Source organism: Falco rusticolus, chromosome 6 (assembly GCF_015220075.1).
Source record: "Falco rusticolus isolate bFalRus1 chromosome 6, bFalRus1.pri, whole genome shotgun sequence".
Taxonomy (NCBI): Eukaryota; Metazoa; Chordata; class Aves; order Falconiformes; family Falconidae; genus Falco; species Falco rusticolus.
The window spans coordinates 74,969,048-74,989,846 of record NC_051192.1 but is presented as its reverse complement, the minus strand read 5'-3'; the positions used below and the strand labels follow the sequence as shown (position 1 = coordinate 74,989,846).

At 42.4% G+C, this 20,799-nt stretch overlaps 1 protein-coding gene across 2 annotated transcripts; it reads right to left on the bottom strand.

Annotated features, from left to right (window-relative positions):
• Positions 1–4,971: 4,971 nt before the first annotated feature.
• PTP4A1 (protein tyrosine phosphatase 4A1) lies at positions 4,972–19,412 on the bottom strand. 2 transcript variants are annotated; one of them, XM_037391003.1, is made up of 6 exons: positions 19,165–19,412; positions 11,724–12,274; positions 10,123–10,215; positions 9,698–9,828; positions 7,965–8,039; positions 4,972–6,587 (listed from the first exon to the last, which is right to left on the bottom strand). In XM_037391003.1, the coding sequence occupies exons 2-6, from the start codon at positions 11,826–11,828 to the stop codon at positions 6,470–6,472; spliced, it is 522 nt and encodes a 173-aa protein (XP_037246900.1). In that variant the 5' UTR covers positions 11,829–12,274; positions 19,165–19,412; the 3' UTR covers positions 4,972–6,469. The 2 variants fall into 2 exon arrangements, with proteins under 2 accessions (XP_037246900.1, XP_037246901.1); XM_037391004.1 differs by having other exon boundaries at positions 4,975–6,587; positions 11,724–12,271; positions 19,165–19,375.
• Positions 19,413–20,799: the final 1,387 nt, after the last annotated feature.

Sequence of the window (20,799 nt, the reverse complement as noted above, 5' to 3'; positions counted from 1 at the left end):
TATCCACTGGGAGGGCAGTCAAACCAGAGGTCCGGAAGGGGCCGAGTTATCTCCATCCTTGGAGATATTCAAAACTTGACTAGACAGACTCCTGAATAACCTGATCTAATTGTGAAGTTAGCCCTGCTTTAAGCATGGCGTTGGACTAGATCACCTTCACCTCACCTTCACCTCACCACCACGATCGAAATTATTCTGTGTCTCTAAATGGGACAGTTAGGAGCCTTCCTTCAAAAACATCCTACTGCTTCAGTCCAAGAATATGTGATAATTCTTTCTTATTCTCTTCCTGCACATGGCTCAGAACCTCTGAATTTTCTCCTTTTACACTTCAAAGAGGGAAGGGCTCACTATTAAATACAACTTACCGAGACTCAAGTTTAAGGTAGCATAAATACTTGGTGGTGCTGGAAGACAAGAACGTAAACATCAAGTGCCATTAAATAGTGCTTAACTTTTTCCAGTGAAGAAAACTAAATACCAATTAAAGAGGTCCAGAAGGGAGTTTTGAGGACAAGTAAACAAGTAAAATAGAAATGACCAAGAATTTCTGGACAGAGAAAACAGGAACAAATCAAGGAATTCAAGAACTTGGGAGGTCAAGACTCAAGGTGTGAAACAGCAAAGAGCTAACTGACATCAGACATCCCAATGAAGCCTGAGAATGGGAGAAGTAAAAAACAGGTTTGTGATTAAACACAAATGTGGGGAACTTTTCACAATCTCCCTCAGGATAGCCTCCTTAAGAACACAAAGTGATGGGGTATTATAAAAACTGACTGACTGATTAGATTAAAATGGAAAATGGCCACAAAGTGTCTGCCTCAAAAAAGAGCCTGCCCATTACCCAAATTAATCCTGACTGGGTAAAGACACGAAGGCACGGTGCAGAGACACTCCATGTGGTGAGACCAGAGGCAGTGCCTGAGAGCATCAAGGCTACGTAGCTCCTGTCAGGTACCCATCCTCCATAGCATTCTACAAGGAAGTCCCTGTTAGAAGGAAGGGAGAAGTGAGAATCCTGCCGTACCAAACAGTGGACATTAAGGTAGCCCATCCCTTGGATAGGAGGGTGTGCATTACGTTAGAAAACCTTGTACAAGGTTTTCAAGCTTAAAGGGATGATTGTACTTGCAGTATAAGTTAATACCTTCACAGTTCTGCAGATGTGCTATGTCCCCATTACCTATTTATGTGCTTTTATTAGGATTAATTCAAAGTTATTGTAGAGTTGAATTGAAATGTTAAAGGTAAGTTCAGGGTTTGCATGCCCTACCTTGTGATGCACAGATTTACTGGGGAATTGAAGAAGGCAAACTGAGGAGTGTGCAGTCTCTTATTAGTACCAGCCAGTGAAATGTGTGACAGTGCTGAAGCAGCACTGTCCTGTTCAGATCAGTACGTAACTGTAGTCCTGTGGATTGGGAAGAAGAGTTTGTCTCCAATTATTTCACCTCCAAAGCCCCAAAATAATTAAAGTTCTGTCTTCTTCGGAACCAGCATCTGTGAAACTTGCTGACAAATTTCTATGAAGGATAAGGATCTGATACTACTGTTACTCCACCAATAAAGTGGAACTAAGACTTCAGCCCACTAGAAAATACCCTTTCCATATACTTCTTTAGGTTTTGTTACACTGACACAGGTTACATGTGGTGTTGGGACTGAATCTCTTTACTATTTGAGTATTTCTTTGTTGAGCATTCCCATGTACCTAACCACTGTGTTACCTGGTTTTCTTCAGCTATGCTTTGAGTGAATTCTCATTTGAATCAGAAACTGAAGCAGGCAACTTGATCTTCTGGTGCTGTCCTTATCGTTTCCTGTCAGACCACTGTTTAACCACTATTACCTCACAAAGATGTTTTCCACTGATAAGTAACTTGTGTTGTTATTGACATAATTAATTATCAATGTGTTGAGAACTTAATGCATTAGAACAGTATCAAAGTTAACAGCATTCATGCAGGCAATCATCAATGGGAAAATAATGCCAATAAGGCATGCTGTAGTTACCTGTAGCATAAATCATTATCTATAAAAATCAAATCAGGTTATAATTATCCACTTTTATTACACATTAAGTGCAAGGTATGTTAACAGAAATACCCAATACTTTACCTGATGCTTTGAACTATTGCACTGAGATAGGTTAGGTGAGATGTATTTAATCTACCTGTAGATGCCAACAACGCAAATGGAATTTGCTGTCCCATGCGCCCTTTACAGACTAAGCTTTCACCTTTAGAGCGCTCTTCATTTAACCTCTCTCTTAGCACATAATTAGTTGCCTGAGAATTGCAAAATCCCTTTCACTAAGTGTAACAAAAGCCTCTACTCACATGTAGAAGTCGACATTTGTCTAGATGAGTCCCTCCCAGCTATTAAAAAAACCCACCAAATTTCAGCCTGAATTTAAGTTCTGAATTCAGCTTGCAAAGTATAATTATTCTTTTTATTACAGTGGGTTTACACAAATATGTACAAAAAGATAACATTCCAAATAGATTGCTATGCTCTCCAGTTTGACAACCTCACCCATACTTAAAGTACTTGCTTAATGATACAGCAAAATCCCAACAAATAAAAAATATTTGGAATACTACCTCTCAGTAATTATGTAAATTACACTGCACAAGTTTTAAAAAAAAACAACCACACAACATTGAAAAACTAGTGTTATTAATGCTGCACAGATAAGCACTCGGAAGCTTAAAATTGATACAGGTAAGGTCAACTACGAAACCTTAGCTCGGCCCTCTCAAATACAAGTATCTAACTACACAAGTTTTTCCACTGTTTCACTTATCAGGATGAACAATGCTCACAAGTGTGAGCAGTGCTTTACTTTTCGCATGACTAAAGATCTTAAGACTAACCTAGAATTTGTACTCAATACAGAATTACATATTTTCCTACTGTTTCTTCTGCAGTAACAGAGATGGGTCTGACTACTTCAGAAATTACTGCTTATCTCCACAACTGCCCTTATGTGAGGACTGGAACGAATGGATTTTTATGCATGGAGAACTGAAGACCAGGGAGATTAACAGTCAGAAGTATTAACTGGTTTTGAGTACTTGGTCTGAAATGCTTCAGGACTGTTCAGGAATATGTAGTACTACATAATTTCATATGTATTTAAGTACAATATTCACAGGCTTCAGCTGAAACTGACTGGTCAGCACTTCTGAGAACCAGATTCAAAATAATCACGTTTATACCTGATTTTGGATATCCAGTAAGAGACTATTTTGTTTAACTGTCATTCCTCAGCATTATTTAGCTACTATATGACAGATAATATAGACAACCCATTAGTTTTCTGCTGCAGTAATTGCAAGATCATGCTCTCCCTCTTCCCTTATTTCCCATAAATATTTAACTTCTGCTACAAGCTAAGGAATCCTGTAAATAGTACCACCATTTACAAACCATACTTACCCAAGCCATTACGTCCGCAGCACAAGCCTGGCAGAGGACAAAAATGTGCTACTGCATAACCAAGCACTGCAACGTAACTCTTGAAGAAAGGACAAAACGGTGACAGTCATTCCAAGCATCTAAAATTAGATGTAACATTAGAGGCTTCCGCCTTAAGTGAAGATACAGTAATTCCACTTAAGCTTTTCTTCCTTTTTATTTGTGAATGCATAGAAATTACATAGAACTTAATATTTAACTTGCTGTATGTACTTCCATCTGCTATCTCATCTTCATGTTTTCAGTATGATCAACATTTTAGTCCCCCAAATGTCCCAGTGTTTTAGACAAGAGGAAGAGACATTTCAGTTCCTTAGGGATTCATGTCTCAACGTGGAAACAGTTCAGAAGTTGACTTGATCTTTGCTTTAAAGACACACTCATTATGCAAATTTTTCCTCTTTAGAGCCCCATTTACTGAAATAAACTGGAATTAAACCCAGTATCAAGAGTTTGAAGGACCAAGCTCCCATCGCCAACACGTTAGGTCTAAATGCAGCCTTCCTTACCCATTTCAATCCTGTGGCGACGCAACAAAATCTGATGTATGTGCAGAAACAGCACTAGTAATTTTAAATAAGAAAGAAATGCCTATGTATTTCACTGGTAGTTGTTTTACAGCTTCCTCCTAGTTCCATGAATAACCAATTAGTTTTAACTCAATTTGTATAGTAACATGTGTTAAACCAGTATTTACATGAGCCTGCTGTACTGCTGAGTAACAGAATTTTTATAGCTTTTGTCTTTGCAGTTGTTCATAAATTCTAGTCCATCCCAACACTAGAAATATTGATGAATTTGGATGTCATTCCAAAAGAAAAGGCCTTACTTCCTCAGCTAAATAAAACTGTATGCCTTTAATCAGAATACCCTTTAAACCAAGTTTAATTTCCAAAGGAAAACTGAACTAGTTGAGTTTATTTTACTGCTTTACAGACCAAGTTAAATTATATTCAGTTTTAGACATTTTAAAATGATACAGAATTTCAAAGCGCTCTTTGTGAGACTAAACCTTTCCTAAAGCAATCCTTCAGAAGTCTCAGTGAAGCTCATGTTGTACATAGCATCCTATCTCACCATTTAGAAGGGCAAGACACATTTAAACATAGCTTAATTCTCAGCAGAACTGGGCCTGAGCTTATTTATAATCAGCAAGAAGAACAGCACCTCAGCTGGCTACTTAGTATTTTCCAGTTATTAGGAAATTTGTTTACTACCCTGGAAACTCACACACAAGTCAGCTCAATTTTTTACTCTATCTTCTGTTTGGACATAGCTTCAGTGTTGACAAAGAAGCATTGTATCATACTATGTGGGAATTAAATTCTAATGCTACTGATACAAGTGTTCTCCAGACTTTACAGATTGCATACTCCGCTGCATTCACTACAAAGACAGTTTCAATAACACTATGCAAGTAACTTATTTTAGTACTGGGGAAGGGAAATCACAAGTAAGCTACATAAAGAAATACCTTACTTTCTACTATTAATTTTTGTCCACATTTATTTATGAGTAAAACAAACAACAAACATTACAGCGAAGGAGACATTCAGGCCAAGATTTAAAAGAAGAAAACAGATGCCTGGATAGATTCTGAATTTAGGCACCTCAAGATTGCTGACAAAGTACACAAAAATAAGTGAAAGTCATGAGCATTTCAGCAGATTTTTTAAGTGCATTTCAGTATTTATTTAGATGTTTAAGCTCTCGCACTAGATTTTACAAGCTGGTGAACACTGGCAAAATTATTTCTCCCACAGAACTATAACCACACATTCCCAAGACAGTATAAATATATGGTTGAACTAACATTAATACACATCACCATTTTATCAATTACATAATAAAACAAATTATCAAGTATCCAAATATTAAGTTACGCAGCTTGAAAGGCATACAAAATATTACAGAGGTCTGCCCAAGTCATAGCAGAAACTCAAGAAAAACAAGAGAAAAAAATAAAAATCACACTTTCAACAAAGCAATAGTTGGTAAACAACTTTCAATAAGTACAGTAAAAGAAACTACAAGATTTTTCAGAAATCCTCCAATTAAGAATTTTTAGCTACAATAACAAAGCATTTCTACGTTTTAAAAAAATATTTACTAAAGTAAAGGGCATATTCTATACTTCCTGCACAAGACAAAGGCAACATTTTACTAGAAATATTAAATAGCCCCTCCCAACCTTTTCAGGCCCTCTGTTAAGTTGCACATGAAGTGCCAACATTAATTTTACTGTAAGGCTTTTTGTCTGGAGACATTAAAGACTTGTGTGCTTCTGTACAATTTAAAAGATTTTCTATATGAATAACCAGAGAGTAATGATTTGTAAAATGGACAGGATCAGGTAACAGAAAAGTACAGATGCTGGGGTAAAAAGTTGCTGTAGTTCATAGTATTAAAAAGACAAGACTGTGCAAATCCTGATAATTCTAGTGCGATTGTGGGAGACAAAACATACAGTGAGCAGGCAAGACTACCTTAGAGGCCGTATTCTTCCATATTGAAATGACTGTAGAAAAAACCCAAAAGATAGTAAGGTCCAGATAAGCTGGCAGTTCTCACATTATCACAACTATGATCATTTATAAGGAAAAACATGTAGCTGATATGCTGGGTATTTTGGCACCTAATCTCTACAGACCGATTTATTTTAGTACCCCAATTTTTAGTAGTTGAAACTAGGTGGGTAAGACTCAATGGCATGATTAAAGGATAGCTGAACTGAATTACATAATTAACAAACAAGGAGACAGCTCAGAAACTGGGTACAGCAAAAACATTTACTGGGTCTCCAAACAGATGGATATTTACCTAAACATAGACATTGCATTTCTACTAAGCCTTTAGCCTATTAAATACTCCTAAGGAAGCTTCCTTAACTACTAAAAAAATATCAGACTGATGTCTTTGGCATGCAGTCTGCTTAATTCTAGTTTCCATCCTTTATTCCCAAAGAAGTACTATAGGCTGTTGAGCTTTACTGAATACAACAATTATTTCGGTGACCATTGGAGTCTTTAAAGCGCAGACGCATCTTGGGGCGGTATTTCTCCAAGTACAGAAGTTGCTTGCTGTTAAAAGCTCCACGCCGCTTCCTAGACAGAGGAAAAAATATTTTAAACAGAATATTAATCTACTTCCTGGTGAAATAATATCACTAGAGAAAAATATTTTTAGGTCACTTAAAACCAATTATTAATTTAAGACTGTAACCAAAATAAGAATAATTAAAATATAAGTGCCAGGAAAGAGGGTGGTAGCTTCCTTTCAGAAATACCTTATTAGACTACAGGCTCAAAGGAGCACATAACATTTTAGACAATGTTTTAGCCTCTGATAGACACAACCCAAACATCTTATATCTTTAGACAAAACTTCAAAAGGAAGTTATAGAGCAGATGTGAGATGGTAGTCTTAAGAAAGCTGAAGTTATTCAGTCTCTTGAAATAATTATGAGGAATACTACAATATTAAGGAAGTACATAAACATTGTAACTCCCCATAATAAGAAGCTGAACAGAGATTGAGCTTTCTTGGTTTTCACACACCAGAAGCGTGTGAAAGAAGGGTAAATTTTTGTTGATGGTTTGGAATATCTACCAGGCTTCCTACTCTTCAGTTTGTATACACCAGCCTGTTAAGATATACAAGCTGAATTTAATGCTTTAAATGCTTGGCAACTATGCAAGAAGTTATGTTGGTACTGTTTATTTATGAGCTACAGCTTCTTTATAATATAGTTGAAACCTGCAAAATTAAGGTGCTGAGACTAAAATTGTTCTCATTCCACTTAGATACATTTGTTAAAAATTCCACAAAGAAATATTTTTCTTTGATAGACTACCAGAAAAGACTAGGAGGAACCATTTAGCACACTTTGATCCAATACAGAAGAAAGGATCCACAAACATGAATGAGTGTTAAGTCTAGCTAGCAGACAGAACCTACACTTCAAAAGTATCCTCTCTCTTATAAGTATAAATAAAGATAACCCTGCAGATGTAACTGAATGTTAGTGGGTTATTTTTGGGGTTTTTTTTAAACAAACTGGCTCAAATAATTACTTACTGATTCTGGTTTCCACAGGAACAGAAAATACCCATCCCACAGACCAAGTCCTATACTTGCACTATGTGTGTTAGAAAGTTCAGATGTACTAAATATCTTACAGAAAAAGAGTAAAAGACAACAGCATTCAGAATTTCCTTTAGTGCTCAAGGATGTATTAGTGTGTTAAATCTTGGAAACAGCTAGACCAGGGGTCCTCAAACTACAGCCCGCAGGCTGGATACAGCCCCCCAGGGCCCTCAATCTGGCCCCTGGTACTTAGAGAACCAACCCCCCCCCCTTCCCCCGGGGGTTGGGGGGGGAACCAAGCAGCCGCAGATGACTGCCTGCCACTTCATCCGCACACCGGCCCCCTGTTTAAAAAGTTTGAGGACCCCTGAGCTAGAAGTTAGCTTCATACTTACTGTCTTATGAACTGCACTGCATCTTCATACTTCATTCCACATTCTATCAGCGCAAGAGCAACTAAGACTGGAGCTCTGGTAAACAAAAATAATATATATATATTCAGTTTAGCACTTGCCAATGCATACTTCGGGAAAAAAAAGTTTACTTTCCCCAGTTCTCTTTTCTGTCCTTCCGTGTATCTGATGTTTCTTCCCCAGGGAAGAAAAGAACACAGGCAAAAGGCATTTCTACATTAACTGAACCATTATACCGTCTGTTTTTGAGCTACCTGTCCTTATTAAGAAGAGTTTTAATTAACTTTAGCCAACCTTAGCTTTGTTCACCTGACTTTCAGTACAGAAGAGGACAGCAGGAATAAAATGCAAGTAATCTTTACCCCTTTGTTTCAAAGCCAACTGAGTCTGGAAAAGAGTTGCATATGGGTTTCTATTCCCACAAAGAAGCATCCTTAGAAGCAGTCAGGACTCCAAAGCATGTCAGAAGAGGGGTCAGGCTCAACAGAAAACTCACAAGTCTTAGAACTAGCGTCACAAATTTTAGGAACAGTTGCAATCCACAGGCTGCTGCACACCCCTGAGGATTTCCTTGCTTGCCACAGTATTCTTCTTCTGACAGAATACAGTTTTCAGTTGGGAAAGCTTTGATACAAATCAAACTCAAATACCTTAGTAATTTATGGCTAAAAAAATATCAAGATGAGCCCCCATTCCACACACGAGCAACAATGTGCATCTAATAGCCAGCTTAGGTGGTTTTCTATGTTCAGGGATTTAAAAAACCTTATATGATAAGAAGCTGGAATCTTCTTTTCAACTAGTTAACTGCCCAATTTTGAGCAAAAATCCAACAGCTATATCAACAGCCAAAGCAGCCTTCTTTTGGTAGCGTTCACCACTACAGTAAACTTTGTTATGTGTGAAGCCATAATGCAAACAGTGGATAAGCCAGGCTTTAGGACAGCAAGACACGAAACCTCCATTTTATATTGGATATGCTGAAATCCATGGCTAGAATATGGCAACTGCTTTTTGAGCAGGTCTAATTCTCAGGTAGTCTAGAACAACAGCAGCAAAACCATTATGTTCTCAGAGCTGTTATTTTGTTTAAGACAGTGGCAGCAGACAGAGGGAATGGGGCTGAAGAGAATATTTAGTATTATCCATAAAAATGTTGAGCCACAGTGTTAAGAGATGAATCAGAAATGGAGCTTCGGGACTCCGGAGAACACTCTTCATCCCTCAAATACGTGGTAGATGCAAGTTGGTCTTCATGTGCCAGAACATCCCACTTGTAACCATTAGCCACTAATGATACCTTGGTACAAAGAGACTGGCAATACTGCTGAAAAGGAGATGAAGAGGAAACTTACAGGTGGGTCACTAAAACCCAAATGCATTAGAAAGACATATAGAGAAGAAATCCATAAGACAACACAGCAAGACAAAAAATATCAATGGGACACTCATTCATATACTTGGTACAGGAATATACTTGTTTACTTCATTCAGCAGTTTTTGTGCGAGAGCTGTGATAATCGCATCATCTGTGGACTAAAATGCCTTTAAGGCCAATATATACATACGACAGTTTCCTGCTGTTTGAACTACTTCTAAGGTCATTCCAATACAGGATATGTGACTATTTTACATTTGCCTCAAACTTTTGTACTAGATCTTAACAAGTCTGACCAGGGATGGCAATTCAACAGATCTTTTAAAACTTTACCTACCTTCCAAGACCAGCAACACAGTGTACAGCGATACAACAACCAGGTTCTTCACGAAACTTAACTTTAAGGAGGTTTAGCCAATCATCAACAATCTGGTTGGATGGTGGAGCACCGTCATCAAAGGGCCAATCCTAGGATATAGGAGAACACACAAAAGAGCTGACTGCCAAGGGAACTACTCAAGGTTATGGTTTTCCAACAGAATAACCATAGCAATATTACGAATATATTCCTTTCAATCTGTTTGCATTGAGCAAGTGGTTTTGTCCAAAACCAGGTTTTTTTCCTGACAAGAAAGGATGTCTATTCAGCTTTTGCCTCCATCACTGCTGGAATACACTTGTAGAATTAATTAGGTGGTGTGAAAAGAAAGTTTTTTTGGCAGGGGGTGGGTTATTTTTAAACTCTACTTCTACACTACTTACCAAAACCTGAATGCCTTCTTTTTCCACCGGAGCAGTGTCATAAGTAGCTTCACACACTCTTACCACTGTCGTAACACCGTATTTCTTAAGTTCCTAGGGAGTGAAAAAAAACCTGCTGTAAAGAGTAAATTGATTTAATTTACTGTTTAATTTTCTCAACACGTTAGCTTATTAACTCATTCCACATTTTTCAGTAAGTACACTCATGCAAATGTTTGCCACCCTGCATAGAACACAGAAAGCTGAAATAAATTAAACCCTGCGTGCTATTGCGAGATACCTTTAAGCTCTTCTGCAAACATAGCTGAAGATTTAAGTTTTGTTATGTTGGACCAAACTTTTTTCTTTTAAAGTCAGTTCTAGATATTGATGAAATAATTAGTCCATCTCCAAAAGACCATTCCTTTTAAAGGAACAGGAAGCTTCCTGGTTTGCAAATCTACATGCTTCACTAGGAGTTTGGAGGGGTTTAGAGCTTCCCCTTCTCTCCCTCTACTTGAAACAGGTTTGTAAGGCGTCTTACTGTTTATGAGCACAAGACAATAATTTATTCCAGCTCCTGAATTACCATAACTAGAGAACAATAAAAATTTAACTTTTCATTTTTCTACTAGCCTCAATTTAAAAAAAAACCAACCACAAAACCAAACAAAAAAACCCCACAGTCACTCTTCATCCTCCCTGCAATAATTCATCATTCACACTAACTGTCAATGGTAGTGACTGAAACATAACCTCAGCATACTTCATCTAGTTGTGAGATTATAACAGCAAACAAATGCTGTATCACTGTATTTCTTGTACATTATCCCACACTGAATGCAACAGAGGTATAATACACCTAAAATATTAATGCTTAGACCTTACAAGGAGGTAACTTTGGAGGAACCTCCTGTTAGCATACATGCATACACTTCTAACTGTGCATTTTATAACTCCAACATGCCAGGTGCAAGGTTTAGATCATAAATTCACATATTGGCTATATATGCCAAACCACAATTTCAGCATGTACCAAAATACTTAAAAGTAGCTTCAGCAGCTCTGGATGCAGAGCAAGCCTACCACCACAAACTTCACTCAGGTAGACACTGACACTCAGAGGATTCTCTTAAGCTACACTAGAACCATGATGTGCTGATACTGAAAGGAGATAGGCAGTGAAAGCATATTGCAATCCTGTTATTTGTTCCTAAGGTTCTAATCCACAATGTACAGTGAATTATTTTCTTTTTACTCACTATGCAATAGGTGCAAGGAAATGTTACACCACTTTAGATGGATCCAAATGTGAGTCCCTACTGCCAGATAATTCCTGTTTGCAGATATAAACAATGTACTAGACAGTATAATTATTTCTTTGCTTCATGTTCAGAAGTACGTTTTTGTGAAGGCCAAACTATATCTGAATAGATTTGTTCGTAGGTCTTTGAAACATGGCATCAGTATTTGAAATAAGTCAATGTACGTATGAACAGTCTCAGTACCTCTTCATATGGCTTCCACAGCTGTTATCAATTAGTAGAGAAAGAAATTATTAATATAGCATGCTGTTCAGGCAGTAAAAAAGTACATCAGTAAGAATTCTGTCCTGGCCTTACCTCAATAAATTTGTTTAAGGTTGCATTGGTTGGATTGTGTGTGATTAGGAATCTCATGTTCTTGTAAGTGATTTCCACAGGAGCTGGGCGGTTCATTCGGGCCATATTGATTTAATTAAACATGCAACAAGATTATGAAAGGATTCAAAAAAAATTCTAATACAGAAGTGATGTAGAGAAACTGAAGTCTACTTCACTATACTCCACGTGAAATTCTCAGTGCTTGGAAGTATGAAGTTGGGAGCAATGGGAAATGAAATGAACCTCCTAACAAGAAGCAGCAATTCTTCAATCCAGTAATACTGAGGCAAAAGAAAGGCAGTGCACTGAGGTTTACCCCATCCAGGTCTGAATTCTGTTGTTAAATGCTCTGCCAATTTCAATTCAATACTTCTTATCCTGGTCAACCACTCTTAGGGGGGCTTCTTGGTGGAGTAGTAATGAATTTCTACAGTTCACTTGTCTGCATAGAGGTCGTGCTGTGCCTGGCAGTAGTCTCCACTGCCCTTCAGAAACTCCATAAATGTGTGACCAAGAACACCACAGAACTGCTGTAAAGAGAGGAGAAAAAAACCACAAAACACAAACCATGAGCACAGGTGGAGCAAGGTTATTCTGAAGACACCAAGCATTATAAAATGAAAAAAATAAAACCAGAACAACTAAGTAGTTTCACAAGGTTTATTTCATAATCTAAGAATCAGGTTTGCATAATAGAGTCGTGTTACCTTTCTTAGCAGGGAGTACTTGAAGCAACCCTATATGGAAAGTTTGTATTAACTAAATTTATTTTCAACACCAAAACTTGAAATGTATTAAAATACCAATTCAAATGTGCTAAACACACAGAATTGCTATAACAGACTTACTCTTTCTTAAAAGCGTGATTTTTTTTTAAAAAAAAGTTATTTTCTGGCTGGGACACAGAATTATCAGTTCTTTGCCTTCATAAATCTGGTTTCTAGCAAACAGAAGCTGTAACTTCATTGTAGCAATGTTCAGATTTTTTTTAAAACTCCAAACCAGCTCTATGCATCCATCCACATATATCATCAGGGCAATCATACACAAGAAAATAAAGGGAAAGAGACAATATTTCAGTGGTCTACACTCAAACCTTCCCATTCAAAGCAAACCAGCAGCCTGTGCTGAAAAGCTTCCAAACCATGAGGAAAATTCAAAAAATCAGGTCCTAAAGACAACTGCACAGTAAGTCCTGATTATGTGAAGACATTGGCTATTCTTTACCAAAGGGCCAGAAGACAAAGCTACATGCAAGTAAGTCACAGTTACTAACTGCCATCTAGGATTCCGAGTCAGACCAAGACTCCACCACAGGCACTAAACCATCTACAACTCTAACAACGATTAGCATTAAGCAGAAGTCACAACAGACCAGCAGTCTAATAATTGTTGAATTTTCTAAGCAGTATAGAATCACAGAATAGTTTGGGTTAGAAGAGAACTTCAAACGTCATTTAGCAGTACGGGAGTTCTTTAAGTGAACTACAGTTTAAAGAACTGCAGCAATGTTTTATGTTGTAGACATGGCTTTGCTCCATTGGTAAATCCAGAAGAGAGGAAATTCAGTAACAGAGTAGTAGTATCAGAGAACATAAAAATCATTGAGATTGGACTGTAGCAGATGAGTAGAACCGCATCACAGTGTTGCAAAGGACCTTTAGAAAAAGCAGACCAAACACCTCCAGGCATCCTTTTCATGTTTTCAGACAGCTTCTGGGTAAGAAATGTAAGGATGTGCCTTAATCACAGACACAGCTTGCAAAAAAACCAAAAAAACCCTCACCACCACCACCCCACCCAACAAATATGAGAAAGAAGTCAGCAGAAACAAACTAATTGGATGATTTCACATGCACTTAGCTGCCACTACAAAGACAATACCATCACCGTTTCTGTAAAGACCGTAGGATTAGGTTTGCCAGTTACTTGCAAAAAAAAAATTCAGTTTTTATTTCTGATAATTTGAGGGGCAGCGAGAACTCTAAAACTAATAGGTGTGAAAAAGGAGTAAGAAGGATCCTCTGAAGTCTAAGGCAACAGAGTAACAGGAACCAGTAGAATTCAGACTCGCAAGAACTCCAAGAATTGTCATCTGACACACCAGCCATACCCCAGCAGAAGAAGGTAAGTATGCATTAAAAAGACTCAAGACTCCTAGGACCAGAGCTAGCGTACACCTAAAATAGCAACAACAACAAAAAAGAATCTAAGATAGCTTATTTAAAGTCAATTTCAATTAGCTTAAGAAGCAGAACAGCAAAAAGGGACAGGGCAGCTTTAAGCAGATACAGCTGCACAAGCTCTCGTACTGCTTTTTGCATGTACTGGCAGATCTCATGTTCATTTCTATTTAAGATTGCTAACAGGAATCATAACCTGTCCTTTTCCCTGGTAGAGAATGAGGGAATTTAAGCTGTCAAAAACAGAAAAGCATGCAAGTGAGTTTGAGGAGATAGAATGGGGTCAGAAAAAAAAAAGTAAAGGTAAGGGTAAAACACAGACCTTTCAATCTGGAAGATGGAGATTTTTGGGAATAAAGAATGTAGAGTAATTGGAAACAGTTAACATACTGGGGCAGGTAGGAAGTAAGAAGTAAGGAGGATTCATCCAGTCTGGCAGACAGGCTGCCCTTAGTACACAACTAGGACTACTCAATACAGTACCAGACAAACTCATAATGGGGGTAAGGAGGAGGTCGGGCAGCACAGCATTAGTTAAATAATAAATCCTACTTTTTTAATGCAGACTGTTAATCACATCTAGAGACTGGATGCACAGTTCAAATTCTTATACAAAGGTGAAGCAAGTACATTATACAATGTTAAGTTTGAGTTCTCTGTGTAATTAACCCCCACAAATGAATTAATTCTGTTAATACTGACTTAACAGTTAGCAATTAGACACATCAGCACCTTACTAATTCACACAACTAAGGACTTAACCAAGCATGCATTTGAGTCTCACTGTTTGCCTTGGCAACTGCTGCTGCCACATTACAAAGGAGCAAAGCTCACATTTTCCTTTGATGCCATCACTTCTCACCCTTGCTAGCCAGAAAGCTCCACATGCAGAGCAACTCCTTTAGGCAGCAACACACTGTACCATCCCAAGACAGCTCTGCCAACCCAATTTAGTTCTGTTCTGGGAGTCAAACGAAAATTAAAGACAAGTAGTACACTGTCATGCTGTTTGTTATGGCATTAAGCCAGAGTACAAGGCTTCACCTATCCTCAGCAAAAAGACCTGGAAGACAAAAAATCGGCTGTAAAGACTGTTGCAGTAATTAAGATCACCTTGGGGCTTAGGGGGAACTCAAATGATGTAAGCAACTTTTGAAAGGCTTGGAAATACCATTTTAAAATTACTGTATGGTCTCAGTTAACTGCTTAGTAAGTAAGCTATCAACAAAGTCAAGATAGCATATGAAAGCGTAAGGCTGCGTAAGTAAAACTCCAACGCATAGTATTGTATGCAGAAGTTTCTTTAGCAGAAAGACACCAACTCATCATTTGTACCATCAAGTTGGGTACTCCACCGTATTCTTTTCAATTTACATATGCGTTTTCCTTAAGAGTTTTGGAAACAGCAGCTGCAGTTTCTATCAGTAACAGAAAGTCAAACAATGTTTAGACTGTTAGATCCATCAAAACAAACTTAGAAAACAAAACTAAGGTTAATATGCCTATTAAGAGAAGGTATCCCATCCAAATCATGCTAGTGATAATTGTACAATCTACTACCATTTATGCTAGGAGACATTAGAGCATAGTTTATTCAAGCAAGAGGAAGACATCTTGAAAAGAAAAGCTTTAATTCATGCCCTTCTTCGGGACAGGAAGCTAAACTATCTGTCTTCACTGACAAGCAGATTCACATGTATGCTAATTATGGGTTTGAAAAATGACCTGTCTGGTAAAAACCGCTTATGAAAGTAATCTTTTAGATCATTACTGGTATGTGGAAAGCAGAGAGGTGTAAGTTTATCCCATGCTGCTGACATTCTTGTTCACAATGCTGCAGCATCTTGAGAAGCATGTGAACAAAAGCACTGATTTATACAGTTACATAACAGTTTACCTTCAGAAAACATGCGAGATGGTTCACACTTGCCCAATCCACCTGTTCTGACAGCAGAAACATTTATACCCAGAACCAACTATGTGGTGGTGTCACGTTCTCTGAAGTCAAGACTTGCCACACACTCACCCAACGAAACCACATGATCAAAACTAGAAAACTAACAACATTTCATTACAATTTAAGAACACCTACAAATAAATTAATTATTCTAACTTGCTACCCAACAAAAAGTTACTGAAGGACAGAGGAACAAATACTCCTGAATTTCTCTCAATACTCAAGGCCTAAGCAGCAACTGCTAAGGCAGAGAAGGAGGAGTGGGCGAGTAAAGGGCACAAACTGCAGAGCCATTATGCAAGGCAGAGGCACACTTTCGTTGGGTATTGTTGACAAGATGCATCTTCTATCTACTGGACACATGAATGCCTTACTATGATACCCACCGTGATAACACTACCTGTTTTGGACCACAGAAAGCGACCCAAGGCCTCAGAAAATACACTGATGTATCACAGATGGGAGATTCCAAAGGCTTATCATAAATTTGTTACAACATGCTCTGTCAAGGAAGCATTTTTTTGTGGTTCAAGTACACACAGCTTACGGGGAAGAAAAAATTATCTCAAAATTTCCTGTATAACAAGTCAATGCAACTTCCAGAGATGATGAAACTGAGGCCATGTGACCGTGTTCCTAGTTCTTCTGCTTGTACCATGAAAAAAACCCAACAAAACCAACCCACGGAAAGAAGCCTTAACAGGTATCAGGGAAAATACGATATCACAGAAGCCATTCCATACCCTTGTCTAATGTATCCTCTGGAGTTTCTGAAAGCAGTCACTCTCAAAATTACTGAACACTGTCACTACAGCAGCAAACTACGTAAATCCTGTCATTGTACTCAAAAATTATTCCATTACGTTTTAAACAGTAACACAAGAAATTTAGCGTACGCATGCAAAGACAGTTATTGCTGTATTTTATTGTGTCTAATAAAGGTATGAGTGCCAAACAAGAGCTGGATCTGTGAAGAAAGCTGTAAGGAGTTACTGACTTACATTTAACACAGAAGTACCTCTTGTACTGATCTGATAGAATGAGTTTAAGTTTTTTTAAATAAGGTGACAATCTGCTACTAGTTTAGAACTCAGTCATACCCTGAATTGGGCATTCTTGGTTATCTTTAAAAGAAGTGATCACATACAGTCAGCCTACACACCGGATCCAACACTCTTCCGCGGCACATATTCTGTTAGAACAGGAAGGTTTCACAAGACAGAAGTTATTAGATAAAGCTGAATTCTATTTATTTACTACCTTACTGACACTTCTAGTTTTGGTAAGACAATGACATCCTTCTCCCTTGGCTCCTGCTATATCTGTCACTTTTCTTTCTCACTCTCATGTTTCCTCCCATGGTCGTGCAATTTCTGTATTGCTTCTTCCACATTTTCCCCTGAAATGATTTTGGTCCTGTAAGACAATTTCAAACCTCTTTGCTGTTCCATCAATGGAATAATAAGAGCTGACATTTAAGTGTCTTCTTCAGGTGTTTTGATGACAGCTTTATGAGATTACAAGGAGACACGGCTCATACTTCTGAGTCACTGGTTTGGAAAGACTCTGCAGATGCAGGTAGACATATTGGAAAGTTGTCTTCAGAAGCAGTAAGAAACACCAGGCTCACAGGACCCTAGCACCGGAGAGACTGCATTTGTCAGCTCATAATATCTGCAACGTGTGTAGCTGGCTACCAGGCAGCAATCGAGACCCATGCATAACCACCAACCCCACCTCTACTACCACAGATTACCCGATTTTGATGAGGCTTTGCCTTTCTTGCTTCCCTGCTTTTGTAGGGCATACTACCATCGGCAAGCCTTGCATTGCTTGTACTTAAATACACGCTGTGCTTAATGGTTATAGATGGTAGGCAGCACAGAAACAGAGATTACTAAGGGAGTTCAAAAAAACTCAAAACGCACACATATGAGGAAAAGCAAAAACTTCTAACGCTGAACTGTGACGCACCTCCAGAAGGAAATGCCTTCCTTGAAAAGCCAAATGCAAGGTCTTAAAAGCAGGTTAGGTCAAAATTCAGGTACTTCGCATTCGTGAGCTTCTGGGGGTCGACAGCATACTGTTACAGAAACATCCACTTCCACGTGTACTTCAAAATGACTCCTCTGCGGACTTTTTCTCCCGTTGAGGAGCCATCTAAAAGCCCAGCCTCAACAAGGCCGGCTGCATACGGGAGCGCGGGCGCACCCCACCTCTGCTGCATCAAGCTCATTTCGGAAAGGACTCACGTCCTCGCTCGCAGCCGGCTCTGACTGCCCGCCCGGGCACGCCGCAAACAAAGCGGCCGCCCGGCTGCCCTGCCCCGGCGGCGGCCGCGCACGTGGGGCCGCGGCGGGGGCGAGCGCGGCCGCCCCAGCCAGCCAAGCCGGCCGCCAGCGCCGCACCACCGGGCCGGCGGGCGCCCACGGGCAAGCCCCGGCTTGCCCGGAAAGCCCCGAGCGCCGCGTCAATCCGCCGCGGGGCGCCGGGCCCTCGGCTCGCCCGCGTTCCCCCAGCGAGGAGACGCTGTCCCGGCCGTGACACCGCCCCGCGGGCCCAGCCGTCGCCCCAGCTGCGGCGGTCACGGGTTCGCATCACGCTTCGATCAGGCTCTCGACGCGGAGCCATCTTGTCCCCCGGAGCCGCCGCCCGGCCCCGGCCTCCCCCCGGCAGGGGGCTCCCGGACCCCGCCGCCGCCGCGCCACCGGCCTGACGCGGCCCAGGGGCGCGGGAGCCCCGGCTGCAGGGGCGGCTGCCCTTCCCGGCGGCTTCCCGCCCCGGCACGACCCGACGGACGCCGCCAGACCGCGGCGCGGGGAAGGCCCGGGCGGGTGGGGCCGGCGGCCGCCAGGCTCACAAAGCGGCTTTGTGCCCGGGCCGGGCCGCTCAGGAGCCGCGGCCAGGTCGCCCCCTCCTACCCTCCCAGCAGAGACGGCGAGAAGGGGCAGTGGCAGCCCAGAGCAGGAGAGGGGCTCCGGGGGCGGGAGGAAGGCCGAGCCGCGCTGCGGGCGGGCCGGTCCGCCTCCCTTGCGGCACGCCTAAGGGGAGCCGCAACCCGGCGCTGCGAGCAGCCGCCCGGAGCCGGCGTGGCCCGGGCAACAGAACAAAGAGACAACATGGAGAAGACGGGGGAGGGGGGCGGGGGAGGGGGGCGAGGGCGGGGGGGGGGGGACGGGACACAGGCGCGGGAGCCGGGCACAGGCGGCGGGGCGTACGCCCGGTGGGGCGAGGGGCTGGGGGACACGGACCCGGGCGCGGGGGGGCGGGCAGCACTCACAGGAATATGGTTACTCATTGAAGACTGTAGCCTGATCATACAGCCGGGGTGCGGGCGCCACCGCCGGGGGCAGGAGGAGCAGAACCAGGAGGACGCGGAGGCGCTGGAGGCCGCGGAGCTGCCGGAGGGGGTTCGGCGGCGGAGCGGGGATGGACCATACAGCTGCGGCGGCGGGCGGCTCTGCGGGCTGGCGCGGAGCGGACGCGGCTGCACCGGGAGGGACACTCGGCGCCGCCTCCCGCACAAGCGCCCCTCAGTCACGCACGTCAGTGACGAGCGTCGCGCCCGTCCAATTAGCGGCGCCGCCAGCGCGTCCGGGGCGGGAGCGAGGCGTGGCGCTGGCGGGCCGGGCGGAGGCGCGAGGGAGCCGAGAGGCGGAGGCAGCCGGCGAGAACCGGTTAGTGAATGAAGCCGGTGGCGGTGGGGCCGGGGAGGGGCGCGGCGCGGCGGGGGCAGCGCGGGACGCGCGGGCGGGCGCGGGACCGCCGCCAGGGGCCGGGCCGGGGCTGGGCCGGGGCCGCCCTGCGCGGGAGTCCCGCCCGCCGCGACTTCGCCGGGAGGCCCCTGGCGCAGCCTCCGGCTCCTCTAGGGGCGGCGAGTTCTAGACTCTTCCCCGGGCCTCCGGTGCAGGGCGGCCGGCTGGCGCTCCGCGGCCGCTGCAGCCCGGCTGTTGGCGGAGGGGGATGCCGGAGGGCAGAGGCCCGGCGGGGCAGAGGGGAAGGCGGCGCGGGCAGGCGGGGGGCGGCGGGAGGGCCGCTCGCTCGGGGTGGCGGGGCGCGGGTGGCGTATTGCGGCCCGCCGCCGTCAGGGGCGCAGCGCGGCGCCGGCCGGCGCTCTGCACGCGTGGTAATTCCCAAGCCCTCCGCGCTCGGGTTGCAAAACCTCTTTTGCTTGTTTAATGCTATTCGGAAGCTCTTAATGCGTTTCGTTCGCAGATTATTCTGCGCTTATAAGTCGAGATAAAAACCGTGATTTCTGGTTTTACAGATGGGAGGTCGGCCCAGTAGGCCAGAAGCGGTGTGGGACACAACATGGACTCTGCCGCCCCGTCCTAGGGAACGCTGCCTGCCGAGGCCCGGGGGTTGCAAGGCAGGCTTCCCGAGGTGGGACCCGGCGGTGGGAAACACCTGCGGTATCCCTGCCGTCTGCAGCTGAGGGAGACGGGGGAGCCAGTCCCCAGCTGGACACCGTCAACCTGGAAAACACCTTAAAATGTGGGTCAGCGCTAGCTTTATTAAATAGTAGGCTATTTTTAGCTTCAGTTAGTCTGATACTGCCCTAGTTATGTTTAAGTGGTTAACCCTTTCTTCTGCACGTGTTGTTATTGCAACTATACAGATTACAAGAGTCTGCAGAAATTGCTTTTTTTATCTCAAAAATAAACAGTTCTGAATCTCGGCCGTTTGTGTTTGCTTGTACAAAGGCATGGCTGGTTTGTGGTTTTGCCCAAATTTTAATTTTTTATAACCTGCAGAAACCATGTTTTGTTCAGAGGAGGTTTCCATGGTAACTGACGCTAGAGTTGTTATTCAGAACATGTCAGAACATGTCTATGTTACCTTGCACTCCACCTGGCTTCAGGTGCGCATAAGCTAATTTCTGACCAGGAGCCATGTCTCTGCTAGGATAGTATAA